This window comes from Ambystoma mexicanum, chromosome 11 (genome assembly GCF_040938575.1).
Source record: "Ambystoma mexicanum isolate Mex_15411 chromosome 11, UKY_AmexF1_1, whole genome shotgun sequence".
Lineage (NCBI taxonomy): Eukaryota > Metazoa > Chordata > Amphibia > Caudata > Ambystomatidae > Ambystoma > Ambystoma mexicanum.
In genome coordinates this window covers 909,970,250-909,994,726 of record NC_090934.1, presented here as the reverse complement: position 1 = coordinate 909,994,726, position 24,477 = coordinate 909,970,250, and the positions used below count along the sequence as shown (strand labels likewise).

Genomic DNA, 24,477 nt, shown 5'->3' with positions numbered 1-24,477 from the left:
TGAAATGATTTGGTCAGGGATCAGACATTCTTGCTCCATGGAGTGGTAAAATGAACAAAGGCTCAATTGTCAGTCACAAAATAGAATTTGGGATGTTGAGATGGGTCCAATTTACCACACTAGTACAAACAATACTCAATAATGGAATATTCAGCGTGCACGGTAAAACACAGCTTTATTCAAACACAGAATCTTGGCCGGGAGAGCATACAAGCAGCTCTCAACATTATGATGAATGTGAGCGGATTTTGTACTAAACTTACGTAAGCAAGGACGCCACAATACGATATCAGTTACAAACCTTATAAGCAGTTAGTATTGGTTAATATCTTAAGATATATATAGAATACCAAAAAATAGTCATGGGCGCACCTCTTTGAGAACGAACATGGCATAAATGGCCTGTTCTATGGGAAAGTACCCACTCTAGCGTCTGCAGCCACACTTTAGCTCACTGTACCTTTCACAGATGGGAAATATCCAATTGTATATCAGTCTTTGCCCCGCCCCATTGGGCAGTCCAGCACCGAAATGCTATGGCAATTCCCTTCTGAACAAGAGTACCAACAGCAACCCCATACACGTGTTTTTGCCTTGTTGGGCATCATCAGTGAGGAGGAGCACTGCCTCTCTGAGCACAGTGAGCACGGGGTCCATGTCTGGATGACTCTGGGAGACTTAGGGTGACTAGACATAAGGCCCTTGAAAAAAATAGTCCTGGGTGCCCCTCTATGAGAACAAACGTGGCATAAATGGCCTGTTCTATGGGAAGGTACCCACTCTAGAGTCTTCAGCTACACTTTAGCTCACTTCACCTTTCACAGATGGGAAATATGCATTTGCATATCAGTCTTTGTCCCGCCCACATGGGCAGTCCACCACCGAAATGCTATGGCAATTCCCTTCTGAACAAGAGTACCAACAGCAACCCCATACACGTGTTTCAGCCTTGTTGGGCATCATCAGTGAGGTGAGCTGTGCCTCTCTGAGCACAGTGAGCAAGGGGTCCATGTCTGGATGACCCTGGGAGACTTAGGGTGACTAGACCTAAGGCCCTTGAAAAAATCAATCAAAAAATAGTCATGGGCGCCCCTCTATGAGAACGAACACGGCATAAATGGCCTGTGCTATGGGAAGGTACCCACTCTTGAGTCCGCAGCCACACTTTAGCTCACTGTACCTTTCACAGATGGGAAATACCCATTTGCATATCAGTCTTTGTATAGAATACATAACTGTTAATTTCCTCATTATGTTATGTTAATTTATTTTATAAAGCGCACACTCACCAAAGCATCTTGGCGCTAGCAAGGACCAGAGGAGCGAAGAATCAACTGAAAACTAGGGGAAACAATTAAAATAGGTACATTTTTAACAATCCACGGACATCAGGTGATTGTCCGTAGATCTTAGTGGAGCTGGTAAAGAGTTCCACAATTTAGCAGTGGCCACCGAGAAAGAGCGGCCTCCAACTCGCTCAAACTTGCAGCGAGGAACAACAAGAATACAACAGCCCTTTGACTGTAGCTCGCGAGAGGGCACATAAGGACAAAACCTTTCCTGGAGATACTCTGCTCCTTACCTGTAAAAGGCCCGATGCACTATCACCAGAGATTTGAACTGCACATGCTGAAGAACTGGGAGCCAGTGCAAGGATCGAAGAACGGGTGTGATATGGGCCCCATAGGGAGTGTCAGTACAAATTTGTGCAGCGTAATTTTGAGTTACAATAATCTAACTGACTTAATACCAGTGAGGCTGTAGCTGTAACTAAAGGCCTATGTCGGACAGGAAGAAGCGGCAACACCCTGCGCAAAATGCAAAGTTGGAAATAGCCAGCCTTGCAGATGGCCCTAACCTGGGCATTCATTGACAGTGAGATGGGCATGTGACCAGTTCGGTAGGCCAAAAGGCTGGAGACCAAGTCAAACCAGGCCCAGTAGCCACCCTTTGGGGACCACAGGGTGGGTATACCACCAGGACCTCGGTCTTGTCCCCATTTAATTTCAGCCAATTGCTGCCCATGCACTCACTCACGGCCGCCAGGCAACTCCTAAACTGAGATGCGAGATCCGGCTGTGAAGATTCCAGCCAGACGATGATCTGCGTATCATCAGCATAACACCTGAAGCCAAAGGAGCGGATGAGCAAAACAAGAGCCTGAATATAGATGTTGAAAAGAGCTAGGGACAAGGCCGATCCCTGGGAAACCCGAGATAACACGTAGCGACTGAAAAAAAGGAGGTGAGTGTCAATATTTGGCTGTGGTCAGCCAATAAAGAGGCAAAACAAGCCAAAACCTGACCAGACAGACTGGCCACAGCCAAATGATCCATTAGAAACTGATGGTCCACTGTATCGAACTCGGCCGATAGGTCTAATAGAATAAAGGCTCCTGTTCAACCGTCATTGGCCAGCCGATACAAGTCATCGTAGACAGAGACCAGAACGCTCTCTGTCCCACGACCTGGTTGAAAACCAGACTGAAACGGATTAAGAAATGAAGAGGACTCGAGAAAAGACATTAGCAAAGGGGATACAAGATATTCCATTAATGTCTTACAGAATGGGAGTAGAGAGATAGGTCGAAAATTTGCAGGAAATGTTGGATCTAATGAAGGTTTTTTCAGAAGCGGTATCACAACTGCCTTCTTAAGCTCTGGTGAAATGGACCACAATTGCTCATTGGCTTATAAATCTCGGATGACTCTTCATATGTAACAGTTTCACTACATCATTACATTGGCCACTAATTATCTGGCGTTATTCATCATGGGCGGTGTAGCAAGAGGGATTTCTGTTGGTTGGCACCTTACTCACCAACCTTGGATATCTTGATGAGACGTCAAAATATGAGAGACACATAAGGTAGGGGAGAAAGAGAAGTCCACAGTGTACACTAATTCCAATTAAAAGTACTCCCCATCATTCTCAGGCCATGTGGCTTATCTGTTCATTTGTATTTGGCCTTGTGTACCATCTCGTGTCTGTCTGTGTGCTGGGGAGTTCAGCAGGTGTTCTTCATGTCTTCATCACGTGTTAGGGGACCATGTTGGAGAATTAATATCTTCCTATTTACTGGGCTTTTAGCTAATTCTAACATGCATGTTGTATTCGTTTGTGGCCACTGGAGACACACTTAATCTATCCGCTATAGAGTCTTTTGGCATACTGATCTCATGCATCTGGACATCAATGGCTGTTTGTGCTATTATTGTAAATTAATTAACTTTAGTGACTACTGCCTCTCATCCTGGGAATTGTTATCTCGTCCTTGCATTCTGCATATCCGCTGCTCCCTTCCATGCATCTGACGTTGGTGCTTGCTAGGAATTACTATCTGGGCATCTTCAAAGCTCCTTAAATAAGTGTGTGTTCATGGATTTAGCATCTTGTCTGAGGCCTTGCTAACTCTTAAGGCCTACTGCGCCCTCTGTCCTATGCAAATGGCTGTATTTCTGTGCTTCTCGCCTCCATATTAGATACCTATATTCATGTCTGTTCATGTTACATTCCCCTTGTGCATCTGCCATACGTTGGTTTCCCTGCCCATTTATCCTGCATCTAACCTGCCTATAGTTCCATCTGCCCTATCAGTGTAGTGAGTTCCTCACTTGCTATTCCGGAATCCTTCTCCCTTCTGTGCTATATACAGCACACTACATTTGCTTTCTGCGATCTAACTGTAATCCCTACCAGTGTTGCACAACCTAATTCTTTATGGCAGAAGCGTTTACATTTATTGTTTAAAGTATTGTTTCTTAGAATCTGCCTTAGATTGTCTTGTCCCTCACCCCTAGATTCATGGAGCGGTAGGGCTGCCTCAGCTGGTATCGTTTCTCATCTGTACGGTAATGGTGAGGAGTAGGGGCAGGAATTGGTACTTGAGGAGGGGCAGTAGGTGATACTTGCATATTCATCTGCCCCATTACAGGGTGAAGCCTCTCTGCCTTAAAGACTGCTTTTTCTCTGGCAGCCTATCTCTGTTATTTGTTCATCTTCTTGGAAAAGGGTTTAGACATTCCACTTATAAAAGTAGCAACAGTTTATTTTTCGGAGGAATATTGTTAACAATAAGCTAGACAGTGCATGTAAAGGGACAGAAAACGTTTTCTCACATACTGCTTCAATGATGTTTATGCTGTTCAGTTTGGGATTGATTGCTGCATGTACTTTCTTATTTGCATCAGTCTTAATGGTTGCAAGATCTCAATTTTGATTAGAAAGTCTTCCAAGCACTTCAGTAGGCATGGATTTGTATGTGTACAGTAAGCAGATGTGTACAATTTTGGGCAGATACTAGAGCTGTCTATTGAGACAGGTTATCCATCTTTCTGTTGTTCTGGCCCCTATCCGACCTGCTTCTGTAGCTTGAGATATTGCTTTTCATGCTGGCATCTCGCTTATGTTCAATACAGTTGCTCACTTTCTTTCAAAAATATAATTCTATGGAATGCAGGCACTGTTTTTAAAGTAAGAAATGTCTTTGTGTGTGAAAAAGTATGTTTGTGTAGCGCTTATTCTCCGTGCTCCTTTTCATAAGTGCAGGGATTCAAAGTCAAAGTATTCGAAAAGTTCAGGGGTGAAGGTTAGGTGTAGTTGGGCAGGTGTAAAGCTGTAACCAAAATGGTTATGTTATTTTGAGATGTATACCTCCATGCATTCCAAGGAGTATCCTCAATGCACTGTGTTTTATTAAATTATGTATTCTTTCACTGTTCTATAGGATGCGATTACAGGCTGTGTAGGAACAACACAGAGACATGCCTGGCTGGATTCAAGTTAGTGATGAACCTTCCTGCTGGTGACTGCTGCCCCACCTTCTTATGTGGTAGGTTTTATCAGTGAATACCACAACATAGTCATTGATTAATTGATGTGAGGCAGTGCACGGCCATTCTTCCCTCTAATTGGCCGTTATATTTACTTATCTATCCACAAACCGAGAAATCAATGCTGGCCCCTGCCCAGTGTTGGAAAATAATTATATGTGGCCCTGGGTGGGAAATAAAAGCACTGCTGAGAACTGAGCAAACCACTGTCACAAGGCATAGCACAAGGGGGCCCATGTGTATTTCAACTAAGGCATTGTGTGTAGTGTTTTTGGACATTTTCAAGTCAAACGACTCTGAAATATTTTGGAAACATGAAATTAATTCTTAAAAATATTAGCGCATTTAAAAGACCGAACACAAAAAAGACTGATTTGTTTTGCCCGTATTTGTGTTGGCTTTTAAATGGGGCAATACGACATGCCCGCACCCCAAGATAACCCCTTCCCAACCTCCACCCTCTCCCACCGAATTTTATGTTAGGGTGGGTTTCATCCCCTCATACCCATCTTTCCCCACCCCCCTTCCCAGCACAACACACACCAAATCTGCACACATACGCTCAAAAAAACACGACACGGACACACACAGACACTCACCAGACAGCCTGTGAGTACCCTGTGCGCAGTCACAGAGCAGTCATTCTAAATATATCTTTTTTTTTGGTCCAGTAAAAACTATGTTTTCACTTAGGACCTAAAAATGTACTGTGTCCTGTGGTTTTGCTGGAGCATACTCTTACTGTGTGCCCATGTTGTGTAATAAAGTGATATTCAACTAGCAAGCTGCACATGCCTAATAGCCTACAGTATGTATAACACCATTCAGTCTTTTCTGGCTTTCACTTTCAAAAGACATGGAAGTAATTTATAAATGTTTTTCCTTTCTGAACAACTCCAAGCTGCCCTAGATTAAAATCAGGAGATTCCCACAAGGCTGGTGCCCTTGAAAGACGTACAGTGTTCTGGCCAAATCATTCACGTCATTTAGATCCTTTTATAGCAACAATTGTGAAAGGAGGCAAGAGATGTTATGGGAGAAAATTATGATAATGTTTAGTTTAAATTCACCTTCTTAAAATAGCCATCATTTTAACTTAGTCACGGGGCAAAATAAAAGCCCTCTTCTTACTCCAAAAACACTTCAGTTTGCACAAATGTTGATGTGTGTGTCCAACATATACCTGCCTGTCCCCTGCTCTACCAACCTTGCATGTAGTTATTTCCATACACTTTCTGCTACCAAGACCGTTTATCGCAGATACTTTTATAAAATACAAACAAATCGTTTAAAGCTGATTATAAGGGCAAGGATTCCAGTGATAGAACAATGCATCTCAAATGATTGTTGCCTCCTATAACGTGTCTTTGAGGTGCAAATCACTAATTAGCAAAGAAAAAGCCAGGTTTTGGTCATCAGCCATTCCCCATTTTACTATGGGAAATATATTATTTGTCTAAGACTCTTGTGAAAGGGGTACAGCAACACGAAATGCAAGATGGTCCTAGCCTCTGCCACATAGATCAAATGTCTCTATAGTTAACGTTCAGCTGTACCAGCTTTCAGATTAAACAAATTGTCATGGCATATCCAGACCTCCTGAAAGAGAGCTCAGCTGTTGTTCGTAAACATGTCTTCGGAAGATATCAGGACAAACTAATTTAGGAAGACATAATTTCACTTTTTTGGAACACGTGTCCATTGAGGTTAACCCCTGCATTACAGTTTCAATTATTGTGCTTATAATTAAAACCTCAAAGGAGATTTTAAGATGGCAAGGTTTTTGTGTGACGCCCATAAAACCGGGTGTTTCTATCATTTGTTAAAGATGCGAAAGTAGTATTTATTCCTCCTCATCTGACTCACTTGGTCAAACAACACACTAACAAATACCTTTCTCTTTTTAAAAACACCTCCCAATTTATATATCAAGTTTTCCATCCAAGAGAACAAAGGGTCCCCAATGAGAGCATCTGAGTGTTATTGAGAGATCACACTCTGCTTTACCAATTCCCCATTATTCGCCCACAAATCCAAATCCAACTGTCATGCCTAATTTTCCCATGGGGTTTAATACGATCATCAACTTAAGTCCACCTACAGGCAGAGCCAGTGATATAACAGAAAATGTTCCTCCTCCTTGGGGCCATGCTGGATGTGCCCCTCCAAAGCTCCTGAGCAAAGCACGCACAGCCGCACAGACTCCCGGGCTGGCTTGGATCTCCACGCCTGCACAATGCACAATAAGATCAAGCTTCTACAGGGCACACTGCACTAGTTGAAAGATTTAAGTATGTTTTTCTTTTACGACAAATGACACTCGGCACCCAAATGTACAGCCACTTCTGTGCCTGACCAGTGAAATTATGCACAATAATTATACCATAAGAAAGCATGTCCTTACTGGCTCTGCCAATATATGCCAGTATCCCCATGTAAGAACATTCTCCTATTGACTTTGCCCTTAATGCCAGTAAATATTCTATGCCACAGGAAGAAAACATGTTATTGCTGGCCACTCAAATGCTCCCCCGCCACCTAAAAACACTCTTCATACTGACTTTTCCCTCAATGGCAGTAAATAAAAACTTCAATAAAAAACATTATCTCCTTGCTAGCTGCACAAATACCCCACACATCATGTGAGAACACTCATCATGTTAGCTTTTCTCATAATGCCAGTAAAAAATGCAATGCTACAGTCGATATTGTGTTGACTGATTACTCTTCTGGCAATGAAGATGGTTTTCATGCTATGGCTTTAAATGCAGCAGCAATGCCCTTACTGAAAATATGCCTGTTATTACAAGCCACGGCTCTAAACTCAAAGGGTATTGCAGGTTCCATCTGAAATTGCAGCCAGTATTGCCGGCCCCTGTCTAATTGCATTGAACATTAGAAAAACTTGTAAAGTACAGCGCAGTGAGTGATCAACTCCCAAAACGTCATGAATGTCGAGCTTCTCTTGCACGTTAAGAGCCTCATTCATAGAATTATTTTCATGGTAAATAGGGACCTTGCGCACCAAACTGCGTGCAAAATCACGTTTGTCGATTCATGGAATCAACTGTGCAGGACTTTTTCGTACTTTGCGGGGACTTTGCGCAGGCTCGGCATGTCTCTGCAAGTTGCCGAGTGCCTTGTGCGAGACACCACACAGAGCATGGGCATGTCTTGCGCAGAGTGCAGGGAAGGGGGCGGAACTCATAAAATGAGGACGAACAAGGGAAAATGTGGGCATTACGAGGGACAGCCTGCAGGCAGTCCATCACACGCCCACTATTGTGTGGAATGATACGTATTCATGGATGCGACCGCGCAATGTCTCAGCATGGAAATGGACCCACAGTGCCCACATTCTATCAGCCACCTGAAGGAAGGTGTACAGAGACGTGTGCCTGGGTTTCACCATGCATAGCTTAGATCGGGTGTCGGATTTAGGGGTGCTTGCATGCATCCAGGGTTCTGATCTAAATTAGGGGTGCACGATGCAGTGTAGCAGGGTGCAGGAATGGTTGATGGAGACATACATGCAGATTTTCGGAGTTTTACCCACGTTTTGAAAAATCGTATGCATGTTGTTAGGGTGCTAGTAATAGTTATGGGGGACACCATGCAGGGTCGCCGAGATGCAAGCCTGCTTGAGGGGGACAGCACGTACTGTTTAAAGGGTGCATGTATTCATGCCCAGGGAGCACCAAAGGTAGCTTTTTCGGGCAGTTTTTTCTTTGCATGGGGGCATGTCGGGGGCATTCCAGCCACGACTTGCATATAGGGTTACTTTGCGCAAGCAATTCCATGAATACGCAGAGCGCGCAGAAAAACGTCTGCGTGCAGGCTCGCGTAGAGTCATTCTTGGTGCGTGGGCTTTGCGGAATCTCAGAGCACTATTCCATGAATGGGGCCCTAAATGTGTTTGCCATTATGACTTGTGAAATGAAAACATAAATTACGAAGGAAAAAGACTGAGAAAATAAAGAAATTGTAATTTTTGCATAACAGGAGTGTGGCATTGTTTTGACCGAAAATATGTGAGTAAATTGTGAAACTTTATTACAGCTGTTAATCAAAAACCTCTGGGTTATATTATGGTCTAATTCATATTTTTAAAAAGAAATGTTTGTCCAGAATCACAATGAAAAGGTCATGGAGTTAGATACTGCACAAATCCATACATGTGCCCAGGTGGCTATGATGTTGCAGATGTACATTCTTCCTCCTAATTACACGTGAGTTCTTCTAGGGATTGTATGTCTGGTGACTGAGTTGCAGGTCCACCTCCGCTCCTCGCGTTCAAACCTCATCTATGGGTTTATGTTCTGATCAAACATATAATGGTTAGTTGGTATTGTCAGATACACATTTTCTTTTACCTTTTTGAAATCCAAAACTCATCTGAATTGAGTTCATTGTAATGTGTCATATTAATGTACATGTGCCATATACATGCATCGGTTTTGCCATTGTATTAGAGCTTGGTTGGTGGAGCATAGTGAAAACTCAGTTTAAACTCAGAGAGGATCAGTTATTTGTAAAACTAAATCAACACCTATGAAATGATGCCTCTCATATTATGCGACTTTCTTCCTGAGTCGCTTGGATTGTTGGTTAATTCATAGTAACAGGTGCATGTTTCTAATTCAGTGTGCTATGTCTTGTAATTGAAAGATAACCTTTTCTTGTTTAGTATTTTCTTCTATGCCTTTAATTTGCAGTTTTACCTCCTTTGGAAATGTCATTTCAACATATTCTACTCTGAATGTTCTTTTCCACAGAACCAGAGGCAGTCTGCCTGGTGAATGAAACTATATATCAGGTAATGCATCTGCTAATCTGAAGAAAATGCCCCCAAAACAGTCCTTACAGGAAATTATGCTATTCAGTGCTAATTATACTTATTTATGTTAGCCACTAAGTTTGGTGGGAGGTCAGCATTTTCGGATATTTTGAAATGACACCAGAGGAAATGCACGTTCAGTCCAGAGAATGAGTATACCCAGAATATATTGGTTAATCGAATCTGCTACTTCGACAAACAACCTATACCCCAATTTCGATTTTGTGGAAATGCCTACAAATAGAAACTTGCGGGAGGGGTAAGGTACAAATAGGGTTGGTGAAAGGCTGTGGCATGGGGATGATGGAACGCCTCGATAAAGAAATGTGGAGGGGGAAAAGAGGGGTGAATGCCAAGAACAGGATGGGATGAAAATCAGATTCAGTAAAACAACATAGATCAGATTATTCCACCGTTGGTCCTCCTATTTAGCCTCGTGTTAACTGTTAGGTTGTGAAGTACAGGTGGGAAATAGACATACCTGTGAATATTTACGTCATCTCAGTTAATCAGTCTGTATTGGTGCTATACATATTAATGTTAAATAAATAAATAAGCATGCAACCAACATCCATTTTAAGTTGGTATTTTGGAGAGCAGTAATTATAGCCACCAAAGCTTCTGAAAACGTGTTTTCTCAGTTCAGAATGTTCATGAATATTTGGGGTAGATAACAGAATCTCTTGAGAGCAGAGGTCCACACACAGAAAAGTACAAATACTGTATGGCGATACCTGTACTAAAGAGGCTTCAATGCACAAGTCACTTTTGGTATATCTGAGTGAGCCACGCTCTGTCTCTTATTTATTTGCAGTCTATTATCATGCCAAATGTCAGTAAAGCATGTTAACAATCCAAGGCTAGAAAAAGAGGGATGACAAGTGGAGGAGTCGATCCACTGTCAGGAGTAGGAGGTGCATTTAGTTATCCATTAAAAATTAAAAGCCTACTTTTCCTGACTTGGAAAAGAACAATAAGTGAACATGAGTGGGAGATATCACTGAAATTAAGATCAGTAAACTAGCATAGAGTCTGGACAGCTGACCAAGTTATTTAGCTTTGACAATCTGAACTTGCTTTTTGGGGAGACCACGTTGTCATTTAAGTTAAGATATTAATTGACACTTTTTCCTAAGCATCAGTGAATAACACACCATGCCTTGAATAAGATCAATAATTCCCTTAGTAGCCAGTTTAGGGTTGGGTGAATGAATCATTGGGGTTTTGGGCTTTGACATATCTGGCTTTTTTGTTTTGTAACAATGCATATTATTTTTGTAAAGACTGACCTAGATCCCATTGCAATAGCCAATTCTTGACAGTATAATGATAATAATATTAATAATAAGAGTTTGTTATTTATATAGTACTTGTATCCAAAGCGCTTTACATAGAACATATTTACATTCATTATTATTATGATGGTGATGTAGTCAGTTAAACTTGATGTAGATTTTTAGGTGCAGGATACCTTTGTTGATAGGATAAAGAATAGGTGTTGTTTGGTAGACCTATGCAGTACATATTGTCATAGCTTTAGACTATATACTGTCACCCAAGGTACATGCCATTAGAGGTTTCATGTGAACTTTAATTAGTGAATCCATCTATGATGTCATTTTTGATGACACTTATAATGTCACATGTTTCTATTCATAATAAAACAATGGAAAACCTTTGCCTGAAGGGGCGTGACGCTTTTCAAATATGATTCCATGAGTCATGCTCATGATTTAACAAATGACACAATACATGACATCAACATGAAATTACAAATGACAACCAATTACATTACTAATACAATCTGTAATGACTGTCAACAATGACACCACACGTTAGGCAACATTTCCGATTTAAACAGGATTTGTAAACTCACAGTCCCCACATATTCTTAATACGTACGTGTGTTTGTGTGTGTGATCCATATATAAGCCTGCAGCAATGCAATTTAGTTCAGATGTTTTCTTTGCACATTGATATTACTGATGAATCTTGCATACTCACACTGGGTAGCCACAGTGACAAAGTTCCATGCTTTGCTCAGAGTATAAGGCATAAGGTAACCATGGGGCAGGGTACGGTCAGCTGCTATGTGATGGGCGCATGGGAGAGTTGTGGGGATTATCCCTTATCTATACAACAGTGCCTTTGTTGTGTGGCAGACAATTTCCATTTGACCCCACCAATGGACTCTTTCCTTTCAAGGGATCCGGAGATTGCAGACTCATTCTTAGGCACCAGTCCCCAGGAAAATCGTCTGCAGATGCATCTACTCATGAACTAAAGAATCTCACGAAACACACAGTTGCAATCACTATAGTTGACTGAGTTCATACGTGTACACCCACTCCAAAATGGTGCTGATCCCATATATAGATTGGCCTCTGGAACCACAACAGTAAGGGCCCACAACATGGTCGTAGGAGCAGCTGCAAATTCCACCAAACCCTACGTTCTTACGCAATTATTCTACACATCTAAGAATGGCCAGAGCTGGGAGGTCAGAGTGCCCATAGGCAGTCTCCTATAACATTGAGGGAAGCTGGCATAAGTGTTTGGGAATCCAGAAGGTGCAGAGAAAGAGTGGTGTAGATATAAGAGATGGTAAGAGGAGCAGCCTGGTGCAGAGAAACCAACAGGAGAGGAAGGGGTGGTGATTTGGAAGAGAGAAGAGAGGAGCAGAGGAAAGGAAGTGACTTGGAGGAGAAGGGATGGGGGCCTTTAACTAGAGAAAGTGTGGCCATTTGGTGAGAGCAAGAGAGAGAAGAGGAGGTGTGAAATAGCAGGTGAAGCTAGAGGTAGAGGGAAAGGAGGGAGAAGTGGATAGTTGTCATATGGTGGTGATGAGTCAGGGGAAAGGAGTGGGACAGCAACAGAAGCATCAGGTGGAGGTGGAGAGATATCAGAAGGAGGTAGGAATGACAGCCAGTGATAACTCAGCAGGAGGAAAACAGATATCAGGTCATGGTGGTGAGACAGTGTGACAACAGGTGGAAGAGAAGGTATACCACAAGGGGGAGGTAGTGAGAAAGTCACAAAGACACTAGGAGGAGGAGGAGGTGGTGAGGCAGCTAGACAGTCATCTGGAGGTGGCATCATGAATAGGCAGTTAGACAAAGAAAATCGTGAGGATGAAGAGAAGGGGTGCCAGGAAGAGGTGGTGAAACAGTGTGAGAGACCACAAGGGCAGGTAGGGACACAACAAGAAAGGTGTCAGGAGGTGGAAAAGAGAAGACATCCGGAGGAGGTGGAAAGAGAGCAGGGTGAGGTGAAATATCAGGAGGAGCCTGTTGAGTGTTAGCTCAATTAGGTACAGTCTGAACAAGAGGTGATAGAAGCATTGATGGAGGGATGGAGTGAAATGGGTTATAACCTCTGAGGGACAGAGGGGAGGCACCCAAGTTAAGCTTCATGCCTGGTGTACTGGTGTGGTGGATGGGAAGAAGAACAAACATGCGACACAGTGATAAGGAGTTATACAGAGGCTAGAGGGAGGGACAGTGCAGAAGTGGAAGAGATAGTGTAGTAGACGAGGGCCCTCAATGAACAACACCTTTCTTGAGGTATTGGGGGATTAGCCAGAAAGGGGAGTTGGGTGTGTGAAGTGGAGCACTAGATGTCATCACCTCTCCCTGCGGGGGAACCCCTTCCCATGAGGCCAGCAAGGAGAGGCTGCTACCCAATAGTCCCCCATGGGGGTGGTATAATGTGGGAGGGTCTCATGGGGACTATCCCTTTTGGGATGCGAACGACCATCTAGGGGCCACCCCTTGTAACATCATTACACCCCCACACACTCTAACCTCTCTTTCCTTGAATAACCACTTTATAGAGAATAAACGTATGTAGTGGTATCCAGTGGATAACTATAAGTAACATGTAATACTATGGCAAAAAAGAGAGTAGGAAACATGAAGATTACTTGCCACACAGGTACGGGTACAAGGTGGCCCAGCGCCAGTATTGAGAACAAAACAACAACAGAGATGAAGGACCTATACAACAAGCTGATTGGGAACCGGCTATATTATATAAAAAACAAAGAGGGACAATGATACCTGTTGACTCCAGCAGGGACAGGCAGCATCTGTGAAAACTCCTAGGCTCAGGAGTTTCGAAGTCTCTTGGGGACCAGAGAAGGAGGAGCACAGAAGGGAAGCCACACGGTCATCACAGATGCTGAGAGAAGCCTGAAGCAGCATGAAGGCAAACCCTTGTCCCTGGAAGCCCCAGTGACCTACCATCATCCCTACGAAGATAAAGGGAGGAATGAGAGACCTGGAGGGGACTAGGAGGTAGAAGGGAGGCAGGCATTAAAGACTCTCCCTTGGCCTAATATTTGGGACACTCAGATTGGCTCTCATTGTGTCAGCCCAATCTGAAAGCTCCTCTTCTTAATGTCAGTGGTTGGAGGAATTCCACTGGCCACAAGGGAAGGGTCAAGGGCTCATACCCAAAAGGCATAAGAGAAACCAGCGGCAGTAACCAATAACCAAGCTAATAATATGATTTATCTTCCTTGTGGCAGTACTCGGCAGGATAGTGAACCAAGTAGGCCGAAGCCAAGAAGAGAAACCCGGGTCGAGGACCCAGAGAAAGAAATACAAGTAATCTTCCTCGTGGCAGTACCAGTACTTGGCAGGTTAATGTACCAAGTCTACCAAGTCAAAGAAGAAGAACCTGGGTCTGGGACCAACGACAGTTGAAACTTTACATGGTATTGAGAAGAGAAGAAACTGGAGTATCAAGGGGAAGGGAGCCATTCCCCGTATGTCTAGTGTGATTGACATGTTGTAATGAGAAGCATTAGGAGGAAGTACAAACAGGCTTCCAGATAGGGGAAGGGAGTCATTCACTTGGACTTTTGACTACAAAGTGTTAAAATAACCTTTCAACCGGGCAAAGGGAGTCATTCCCCCTGGTGAACATTGTTTGAACTCTTGGGAGGATAGCTCAAGGCCAACGTATTCACCTTGGAAGCAAGTTGATGGAGAGCAACACAGGTTCGATCCCGGGGTTCGCATTTAGAAACCTCTGGGTATTAAGCGTGTTATAAATAACCAATTGCAACTTTGTTGTGCTGAGAAAGAACCTTTCAATCACGGCAAGGAAGGCATTCCCCATGATAAAACAATGACCCCGAGAAGGGTTGTTGGACTTGTTTTGTTTATTGGAGGACACATTCAACCAGGGGTGGGAGTCAATCCCCCTGGTGAACATTGCTTGAACTTTTCTGTGTTGAGAATACGCTAACCAGGCGAAGGGAGTCATTCCCCCTGGTGAGAATTATTGGATTCCTGAAGTGAACTGTGATCACAAATCCAAGAGCAGGGAGCCATTCTCCTGGACCACAAACAGTTTAGGCTTATCTAGTGTAGTTATACATGTGAGGGACATAACTAGGGATTTTGACACAGGACGGTGGACATTTAAGCTAAACAGACATTCTGAAAGATACTTTTTAGTCTTTAGTTGAGACAGGGAAACCCCTCATAGACATAGGGATAGATAGGCCTTTCACTTTCTTTTTCAAGAAGAATTAAAGACTTTGCCAACCACTATGCTACCTTTGTGTCATTCTCCATCTTCTGCACCCTTACATTTGCCAGTAAGATTTTACCTAGACCAAAGCTAGACATTCCTTCCCCCAACACAGCAACTGGCCAGAGACCAGGAGCTGCGTGGGGGCTTTGGGGCTAGGTTTTGGTGACCCCCAGCCTCCTCTCTTTGGTCATCCAGATCTGGACAATGGAAGTGTGAGACCCTTAGATGTTGTCCTACTGAGAAAGTGAAAAAGTAGAAAACCTTAATAACAATACATCTGAAAAGAAGTCCAGGGTACTCATCCCCAGACTGTAATTGGCTGAAAACTCTGAAAGGAGAGGCAGGGTGGCCTGGCCTTCTGAGGAAGTTGGAACCCAAGAAGAAGAACTTTATTTGATTCTTTTCTTGCTGACATTCAGTGAGAGGTTCTTTCTTTTGGTGTGTTACTTCTGCCACTTAATGGAAGAGCAATGATGTCTTTATTGTACTCTTACGTCCTGTCCACTTTCCTCCATACTGTATGGGCGTCCCTTCCAAGGGACGGGAGACAGAACCTTTTTCATCAGAAAGACCTTCATCCCCTATAAATTAAGAGGCGCGCAGGGTACGGCCCAGGGAGCATGCGCTGCCCTGACTCCACCCTCCAGCGCCACACCCCAGTCCCCTTTTCTGCGTCAACGGGAACATGCCGAATTCACCAGGCTTCGGCCATGTAATTCCACACGCAGATACTTCTTCTCTTTGTCTATTTTGTCTTTTCTATCATTCAGGTACTCGGTCCTCAGGCATCACGCTCCTCCCTGGCGCATGTTGACAGGGTTCAGCAGGTGTCCATCCTGCAATGGGCTCTTCCCAACTTCAGACCCCCATGCCCTCTGCCTACGTTGTTTTGGCCCAGACCACGGTTGGCAATCATGTTCGGCGTGTGACTCGCTGTCGTCGAAGGCACTGAAGAACAGACTAGCCAGGTGGAGTGAGCTCTTCCAGAGGTCACCTCCAAAGGATCTCAAGAACTTCGTGAAGCATCGAACCAGGCCCAAGGTAGGGCCAATATTTTCCAGCGCACCCCGCAAGGGAGACTCCTTCCCAGGGACTCTCCATCGCGGGAGGGACCGGCCAGGTCCTTCTACCGGCACGTGCACTGAGGCTGCTCCAGCTACCGGCTTTCAGGTTGAGGGGTCCTCGGATCCTCCCGGACGCAGTGTCGAGGGACTAGAAGGTTCTTGTACCGGGTCTACACGCGAGGGGCTACGCCCTTTTACCGGCACAAAGGCAGAGGGGCTATGCCCTAAAACCGGTAATACGTCCGAGGGGCTATGCCCTAATACCGGCAATATGTACAAGGGGGCGCCTAAACGCAGCTGTACCGACCCCCAGGTCGAGGGTGCCACACCTACCAGGTCAAGACCCGAGGAGCAGTGTAGACCTTGTGATTCGCATGCAAGAGGCCGGTCACAGGCACATGGCAGGCAGCTCGACAAAATGGCCACTGCGCCAGAAAGGGGCACCTGTCCGACACCATTCCACGAATTCGGCAAAGAATGAGTGTCAAGGTGGGACTGGTCTCAACCAGGTACGTGGCCTACAGTCCGTCCTTCATTTGTGCAGAACAACTTTCCCATGCATCCATATGGGCAGGGTATGCAGCGGCTCCAGTAGACCCCCGCTACCCTGTCGTTACCCCCTGCCACCTCTTGGGCCTGCGAGGAGGTGCTCTTCGAGAAGTTTCTCAGCCTCATGAGGTCTCCTCAGATGGGGGTTATCATCAAGGACGCAGTCAGGGAAGTCCTCCCCGCCATGCTAGAAGCATCACAGATGCCTTCATCTGGCCCCCAGGCCGCAGTGTAGCCGCCTCCTCCGGCTCCACAGCCAATACGGCAACCTCTGCCGCCTCCTCAGCCTCCGGCTGCGATCCCTGTACCCCAGCCTCTGGCGTGGCGCCATCTACCCCTCCTCCTCCACAAGATCCTCCTGATCTGCACGATACGGATGAGGAGGAGGATCCGGACACTCTATCCTCAGCCAGGGCCTTCCATGAACATCTTGCTGTTCTGGAGGAGTACCTGGGCCTCCGCCAACCCAAGTCGAACATCTGGCAGAGGGGGTTCTAGCTGAAGTCCTCACAAGGCACCCCTCTGCCAACACAGGGATTCCACTGCAAACTGGTGTAGTCTCCCTGGCCAAGAAGGGTTGGCTCAAGCCCCACTCAGTCCAACCGGTCAACCGACGCCTGGACGCCAAGTACAGGCAGATGGAGGGGGAAACACTCTTGCTCTCGACCCATCCTCAGCCACACTCCTCTATGATCGCTGTGGCATCACTTTACCTCAGTGGTTGTCAGCCTCCTCCTCTGCAGCGCTGCTAGGCAAGGAGGAGAAGATCTTGGAGGCGTACGGCAATGCCTCCTTGCACCTGTGTCAGGCCAACGCAGATGCCATGCTGGCTGCCGCCAACCAACGGTTATGGCAGGAAATTGCGGACTTCTCCCGGAACTCCCCACACAATGCCAATCACGCTTTAAGGCAGGGCTAGCGGAAGCACTGGTGTGTATCGATACCTCAGGCCATGCCATCTGCATTGCCAGGGACATGAGGAGAGTAGCCTCGCTCCGGGCAACGAAATTCAAACCGGATGTCCAGGAGCGCATTCTAGATCTAGCGTTCGAGGGGGGGACCTCTTCCACTCCTCTACGGACGATGTGCTGGACAAAAAGAAGAACAGCTCACAAACGTCAAAGTTTTTATCCATTCTTACAAAGACCACGCCCAAATTGTACACCCAATCTCAGCAGCGCTCAGAGAAGGATCGTGCGTATGGAGGGTTGCGCGGCTTCCAGGAATGCAGATCCAGGCAGCCGGACCGCTCGCCGTCTCAGAACTGGCGCAAATAACAAAAAAGGGGGGTAAGAGCTTTTTCCAGTCCCCCTCCTCAACCTCAGACTCTGTGGGAAAGAAGGCATGACACGCCCTTTCGGGTCCATGTGTCTCCAGTGAGGGGCAGGTTTGCTCGCCATGCACAATTCTGGCACCCGAATATCGAGGACCCCTGGATCCTCTCGGTAGTATCCACGGGGTACCGCCTCCCATCCAGCCTCTCCTCCCTCCTCCCCTCCACTCCCACAGGTTGGGACAGCAACTCTTTTGGCGGAGATCCGGTCACTCGTAGAGAGCCAGGCAGTGGAGGAAGTTCCCGCCTCCCAGCAAGGTTTTGGCTTCTACTCCAGGATTTTAGCCATTCAGAAGAAGAACCAGGTGGGCCTGAGAGTTGTGCTGGACCTTTCCACCCTCAAACTCTCCTTACCCCTCTCCTTACCCAAGATGGTACCGCCAGCTTTTATAGCAGAGACATTGGACAAGGGAGACTGGATGTGCTCCCTGGACCTGAAGGACGCGTACCTACACGTCCCGATTTGGCAGCCCCATCATTCTTTGCTACGGTTCAGGATCATGGGCTACCATTTCCAATACAAAGTCCTCCCGTTTGGCCTCAACTCGGCTCCCATGGTCATTACCAGACTCATGAATGTTGTAGTAGCCCTCCTCAGAGCGCAGGGCCTCCCCATTTACCCATACCTCGACGACTGGCTTGTCACGGCTACATCTCCGGAAGCGGTTCAGCACTCACCACTCTTCCCATGCCCTCCATGAACACACTGCATGACCTTGGCTTCTCGCTCCCTACGCAGACTGTGACATTCCTGGGACTCATTTGGGACACATGCTCCGCGAGGGTTTTCCCGTCGGAAGACAAGATCTCGGCCATCAAGAGGGCAGCAGAGAGGTGACCTCGGCATGGTGGTACCAACATCTCCTGGGTCTACTAGCGGTGGTTCTGTTAGCTGTGCCGCACACAAGACTAAGGATGAGAAGGATTCAGCTACACTTCGCAGCCTTATGGAGTCAGGAGCGGGGCTCGCAATCAGCGATGATCCACGTTCCTCCATCTCTCCACCCGGACCTAACTTGGTGGTCCATAGACTGCAACCTACGGACGGGCAAGCCCTTCCGGCCGCCCTCTTCGCAGGCCACCATCACCACAGACTCCTTGCTCGAGGGGTGGGGAGCCTTCCTGGACGATCGTTCGGTGCACAGCACCTGGACTCGACAGGAGCAGGAATACCACATCAATTGGTTGGAGCTGAACTCCATCTGGCTAGCGCTCAGAGCATTCCTACCACTTCTCAAGGGCACGGGTTTCCTCATTCAGACAGACAACTTGACCAGCATGTACTACGTCAACAAGCAGGGAGGCACCAGATCCCCTCCTCTGTGCAGACTGACGATCAGCATGTGGGAATGGGCCTTGGAAAACAAAATGTACCTCTCGGCAGTCTACCTCCTGGGGGAATCCAACCTGGAGGCGGACAGGCTCAGCAGGCTGTGAGCAGACAATTACTAGTGGCAGCTAAACAACCTCGTTATTCAGGAGATTTTCAACAAGTGGGGTCTCCCCCAAGTGGATCTCTTTGTCACCTGGCACAACAAGAAGTGCCCTCAGTTTGCATCCAGGCAGGATCAGGGTCCCGGCTCTCTGGGCAACGCATTTCACCTCCAGTGATTCACAGGGTACTTTACAAGATCAAGGAGTCACACCGACTCCTCATCATTCTAATTGCTCCATGGTGGCCGGCCAGACTATGGTTTTCGGAGCTCCTCAGCCTCTCGGAAGTGCCTCTGATACAGATCCCAATGGGCCCAGCACATCTTCTGGCACAGCAGGGGGATACGATCATCCACCCCGTGCCAGGGAAACTAGTCCTCACAGCGTGGTACCTAAGCAGGTAACGCTTTGGCACCTTAGCCTCTCTGGAAATCATACAGGGCGCGAGGAGCAAAGCCACCAGGGCCCAGTACAAGAGCAAATTGACCAGGTTCTGCCACTGGGCAGACTCCAAGGGAACTGACCCCTTGGCCTGCAATTTGGACGACGTGCTCTCCTTTTCGGCGCACCTCACTCATTCGGGCATACAGGTCGACACCTGCCGTACATACCTTGAAGCCATTGGGGCTTACAGGAACTCGGAGGAAGGCATCTTTTCCTCCTCCAACCCTATCTTCAAGAAACACCTGACTGGTCTTGCTAGGCTCTACCCGCTTGTCAAGAGACCGCACCCTGTGTGGGACCATAATATAGTCCTAGGCGCCTTGGCGCACAAGTCATTCGAGCCAATGGCGTCCGTGGACATTGGGCTGGTCACCATCAAGACGGCCTTACTAGTCGGTCTTACCTCGGCTGGCAGAGTCAGCGAGATTCAGGCGCTGGTCGCCTCTGAACCATATAGCACCTTTCACAGGGACAAGGTAGTCATGCGGACGCACCCGGCATTTCTGCCCAAGGTTCCATCTGCATTTCACTTGTACGAGGAAATAGTCCTTCCTACGTTCTTTCCCGATCCCAAGGACGAAGCACAGAGAGTGCTGCACTGCCTGGATGTCAGGCGTGCCCTAAAATTCTACTTGGACAGGACCAAGGGCTTCCGCAAGTCGAACGCCCTGTTTGTCACTTTCGGCGGCTTGAGGCTAGGCTATCAGGCTATCCCGCTAGGATGGTCTCTGTCATCAAAGAAGCGCATGAGGGCCAGCACAAGCCGCTCCCGGCCAACATGCATGCCCACGTAGTCAGGGCAAGGCAATGGCCATCGCATTCCAGCGCTATGTCCCTTGGCAAGTCATAAGCGGGGCGGCCACTTGGGCCTCTCCCTCAGCTTTCTACAAGGATTACTGTTTGGATGCTGGCTCTAGATCTGATGCGGCTTTCGGACAGGCGGTTCTCAGGAACCTATTCGCTTAAGGAGGGCCTCCTCTCCACCGTGGGGCTACAATCAGTTGTAATTGCCCATTCATTATGGAGGAAAGGGGGCGGGATTTAAGAGTAATTATAAGTTACTCACCGTAGTGACTAACGTACTCTTAGTCCATAGTCCACTTTCCTCCATACGTCCCACCAAACTCACACATAATAATACTGGTGTCATTGGGCAATGTTAAATCTATTGTCGACCTGTCAATGGGGACTGAGGTGTGGAGGCAGAGTCAGGGCAGCGCATGCTCCCTGGGCCGCACCCCTGCATGCCTCTAAATTTAAAGGGGAAGAAGGTGTGAAGGGACGCCCATACAGTATGGAGGAAAGGGGACTATGGACTAAGAGTACGTTAGTCACTGCGGTGAGTAACTTATCATTTTTCCCTTGTTTAGATTAGGGGGACTAATGTTATGTTTTGGTGATTTATATCATGCACCACTGCCATTTTCATGGTCTCCAGGCAGTCTGGCTGATCTGAAAAGGAAGGAGGGGTGTGAAGGATTAGTTTGTGGGATACAAAGGGAAAGCGCTAGAGAGCTTTGATATGCTTTTGGTAGCTTCAGTTAGAATAAAACAGTCACTATGTGCTGGGTTTGTTTTGAGTTGGTTAGGGTTGTTGTATTAGTGTGTGTGGCATGATCTGTGTGTAATTGGTTTAGTTTTCTGTGATGTGTGTGTATTTTGTGGTGGTTTTAGGTTTCTGCTGCAGTACAGGTATGTGTGTTTTGTTTGGTGTTTGAGGGTGAGTATGCAGGATATTGGAATATTTTCTTAGGGTTAGTTAGGTATTGTATTGTATTGTATTTGGTTATTTATATAGCGCTCCTTCCCCACTTGTGTGGCTTCAATGCGCTATTTTTTGTTTGTTGGAATGCCCGTAGTCAATATGCTGGAAAATTCTAAAAGTTTTAGATTAGGAGATGCATCTATGCATTTTGCCAGTCTAGGACTTGGGTGGCTGGCTAGGCTTGGCTAAGCAGCCCAAAGAGAGGCCAGGCACGTGGGTTGGCGCTGTTGGTGGTTTGTGATAGAGTGCTAATGTTGAGAGAGCCGATGTGTGGCCAGCTGTACCGAATTTTTTTTTTGTTGATGTTTGCCGTATGCTAGTGGCAGAGGTGTTGAGGTAAGTCAGGTGTTTCAGTGTGGACGGCTATATGTGCTGCTAGACCGGAAAGCATAGCCGTAGATGCATTCTACGGTACATGGGTGCTTGGCCGTGCCTGTTACCTGTGTCCACAGATGTTGTGTAAGGTATACTTACCGTAGTCTTCCTGGTTATAGGTACCGTAGTGATATGATATGTTATGATATTTTATTTGTATCGCGCTCATACACAAGTGTTTCAGAGCGCAACAAGTCAAGGGAGAGGAACAAGGGAGACCAAAAAACTATCTTACTAGGTCCAGTGACATTGAGAACGCGTACGTGTATGGGAAGGGGGAAAGGGGAAAATGCAAGGGATGGGGGAGAGGTGGAAAGTGCTGAGCAAAAGGAATACAAATGTATAAAACATAAATAGATCAATAAAAAAGCCAACAAACAGTGATGGTACAGCCAGCAAGTGGCAAGTGCTAGGTTAGAGGCAACAGACAGGGGGTGTCTGGTAAGTTCAGAAAACAGGGACAGGAGTGGAGGAGGGATTGTAGAGTTACAGATACAGACCCCAGTGCAAGAGTTTGCCCGAAGGCAGCGTGGGTGGGTCGCAGGGTGAGCAAGTACCTGGGCCCAAAGTTGGAGGGTGACCAGGTGCACGATGCCGAGACAGAGCAGATCAGCAGGGGAGAGAAGAGGAGAAGGCAGAAGCAAAGAGGAAGGTCTTGAGGTGCTTCGGGAGCCAGAGAAGTTTCAGAGTGGCGGGGGGGGGTTACCAGACATTTGGTCGAAAAAAATTGGTCGACCAGACAAATGGTCGAACCAATTTGGTGGAAAACCAAATGGTCGAATTTTTTTTTTTTTATTTTCACCCCTTTTTTTGGGGGGGGGCAACCCCCTTTTTTTTCTAAAAAAACATTTTTTTGAAAAACGAAAACCCGAAAAATAAATATATAATTTAAAAAACAATTCGACCATTTGGTTTTCGGCGAAATTGCGTCGACCAAATGTCTTTCGACCAGTTTTCAGTCGACCAAATGTCTGGACACCGCAGGGGGGCTGTTCCAGAGGGAGGCCCCAGCCGAAGACAAAGATCTAACCTTAGCTCATTTCTCTGAAAAACAACTGACCCTGAGGGAGTTAGAGGTGGAGGAGCGAAGAGCTTGGGAGGGAAAGTATTTACAGAGGGAGAGCTGAAGATATTTTGGGCCCAGACCCGAGAAGGCCTTGTGGACAATGCAGAGGGTCTTGAAATGTATCCTTGCAGCCACTCTGAGCCAGTGAAGAGATTTCAGGGCTGGAGAGATACAATCTCAGGGCTTGAGGCCAAGGACAAGTCTTGCAGTCTTGTTTTGGAAAGGGCGGATAATAGAAGCAGGTAGATTTAGAAAGAGGCTCTTGCAGTAATCCGACCTAGAAAGAACCAGGGCTCGAGAGACTGAGCTTCTGAGGGAAGGAGAGGAAAGGCAGAATACCTCTGAGGAGGTGCAGTAGGAAGTTAGGTTGTTTGAGACATCAGAGATGTGGGCAGAGAAAGAAAGTGTGGAGTCAAAGATGACCCTGAGGTTCTTTGCCTCAAAGGTGGGGGTAGGAGGAGGGGCAAGGAAGGCCAGCCAGAGAGTGACAGGAAAGGAGGATGAAGGTGTTGCCGATGAGGAGGATCTCCGTCTTGCTGGCATTCATGTGGAGATCATTCACGGCACAACAATCCCGAATGACAGATAGGCAGTCAAAGATGAGAGAAGGCGAAGAGATGGCTGAGGGAAGCCTGAAAATGAGTTGAGTGTCATCAGCATAGCACTGAAAATTGGAGCCGAATATGGCAATGCAGAGGGCGAGAGTTGCCATGTATTGGTTGAAAAGCGAGGGTGAGAGGTTAGACCCCTGGGGAACACTGCAAGTAGAGAGAGAGAGATAGATGAAAGGAAGGACCCAAGTTGGACCTGGGAGGGTCGATCAGAGAGGAAAGAGGTCAGCCAGGCCAGAGCCTGATCAGTGATAGCCAGGTTATCACGGATACGGTTGAGGAGGATGGTGTGGTTGACCGTGTCGAAGGCAGAGGAGAGATCGAGTAGGATAAGGACAGAGGGGATGTTAGAGTCAAGGTTGGAGAGCAGATCTTCAAGGATGCTCAGTAGATCAGTTTCCATGCTTCTGGCCACTGTAAAGCTAGACCGATGGTCATGGAGACAACCAACAGAGTCCGAGTGAAGGTTAAGCTGCGAGATGGCCCGCTTTTCCAGGAGTTTGCCCAGAAGAGGAGTGATGGAGATTGGGCGATAGTTGGCAGGGCAAGAAAAGTCAGCTGTGGGTTTCTTGATAAGAGGATCACAAGGGAGTGCTTCACAGGGGAAGGGAAGTCTCCTGAGG

At 46.6% G+C, this 24,477-nt stretch overlaps 1 protein-coding gene across 1 annotated transcript in view; it reads left to right on the top strand.

The window, feature by feature from the left end:
* The window catches only part of LOC138503903 (mucin-5AC-like), a 488,816-nt gene that overhangs the window by 338,191 nt on the left and 126,148 nt on the right, over positions 1–24,477 (top strand). The window contains exons 54-55 of the mRNA XM_069623989.1: positions 4,727–4,831; positions 9,608–9,648. Coding sequence (XP_069480090.1) covers positions 4,727–4,831; positions 9,608–9,648 — 146 coding nt within the window. The remainder of the gene's footprint in view (positions 1–4,726; positions 4,832–9,607; positions 9,649–24,477) is intronic.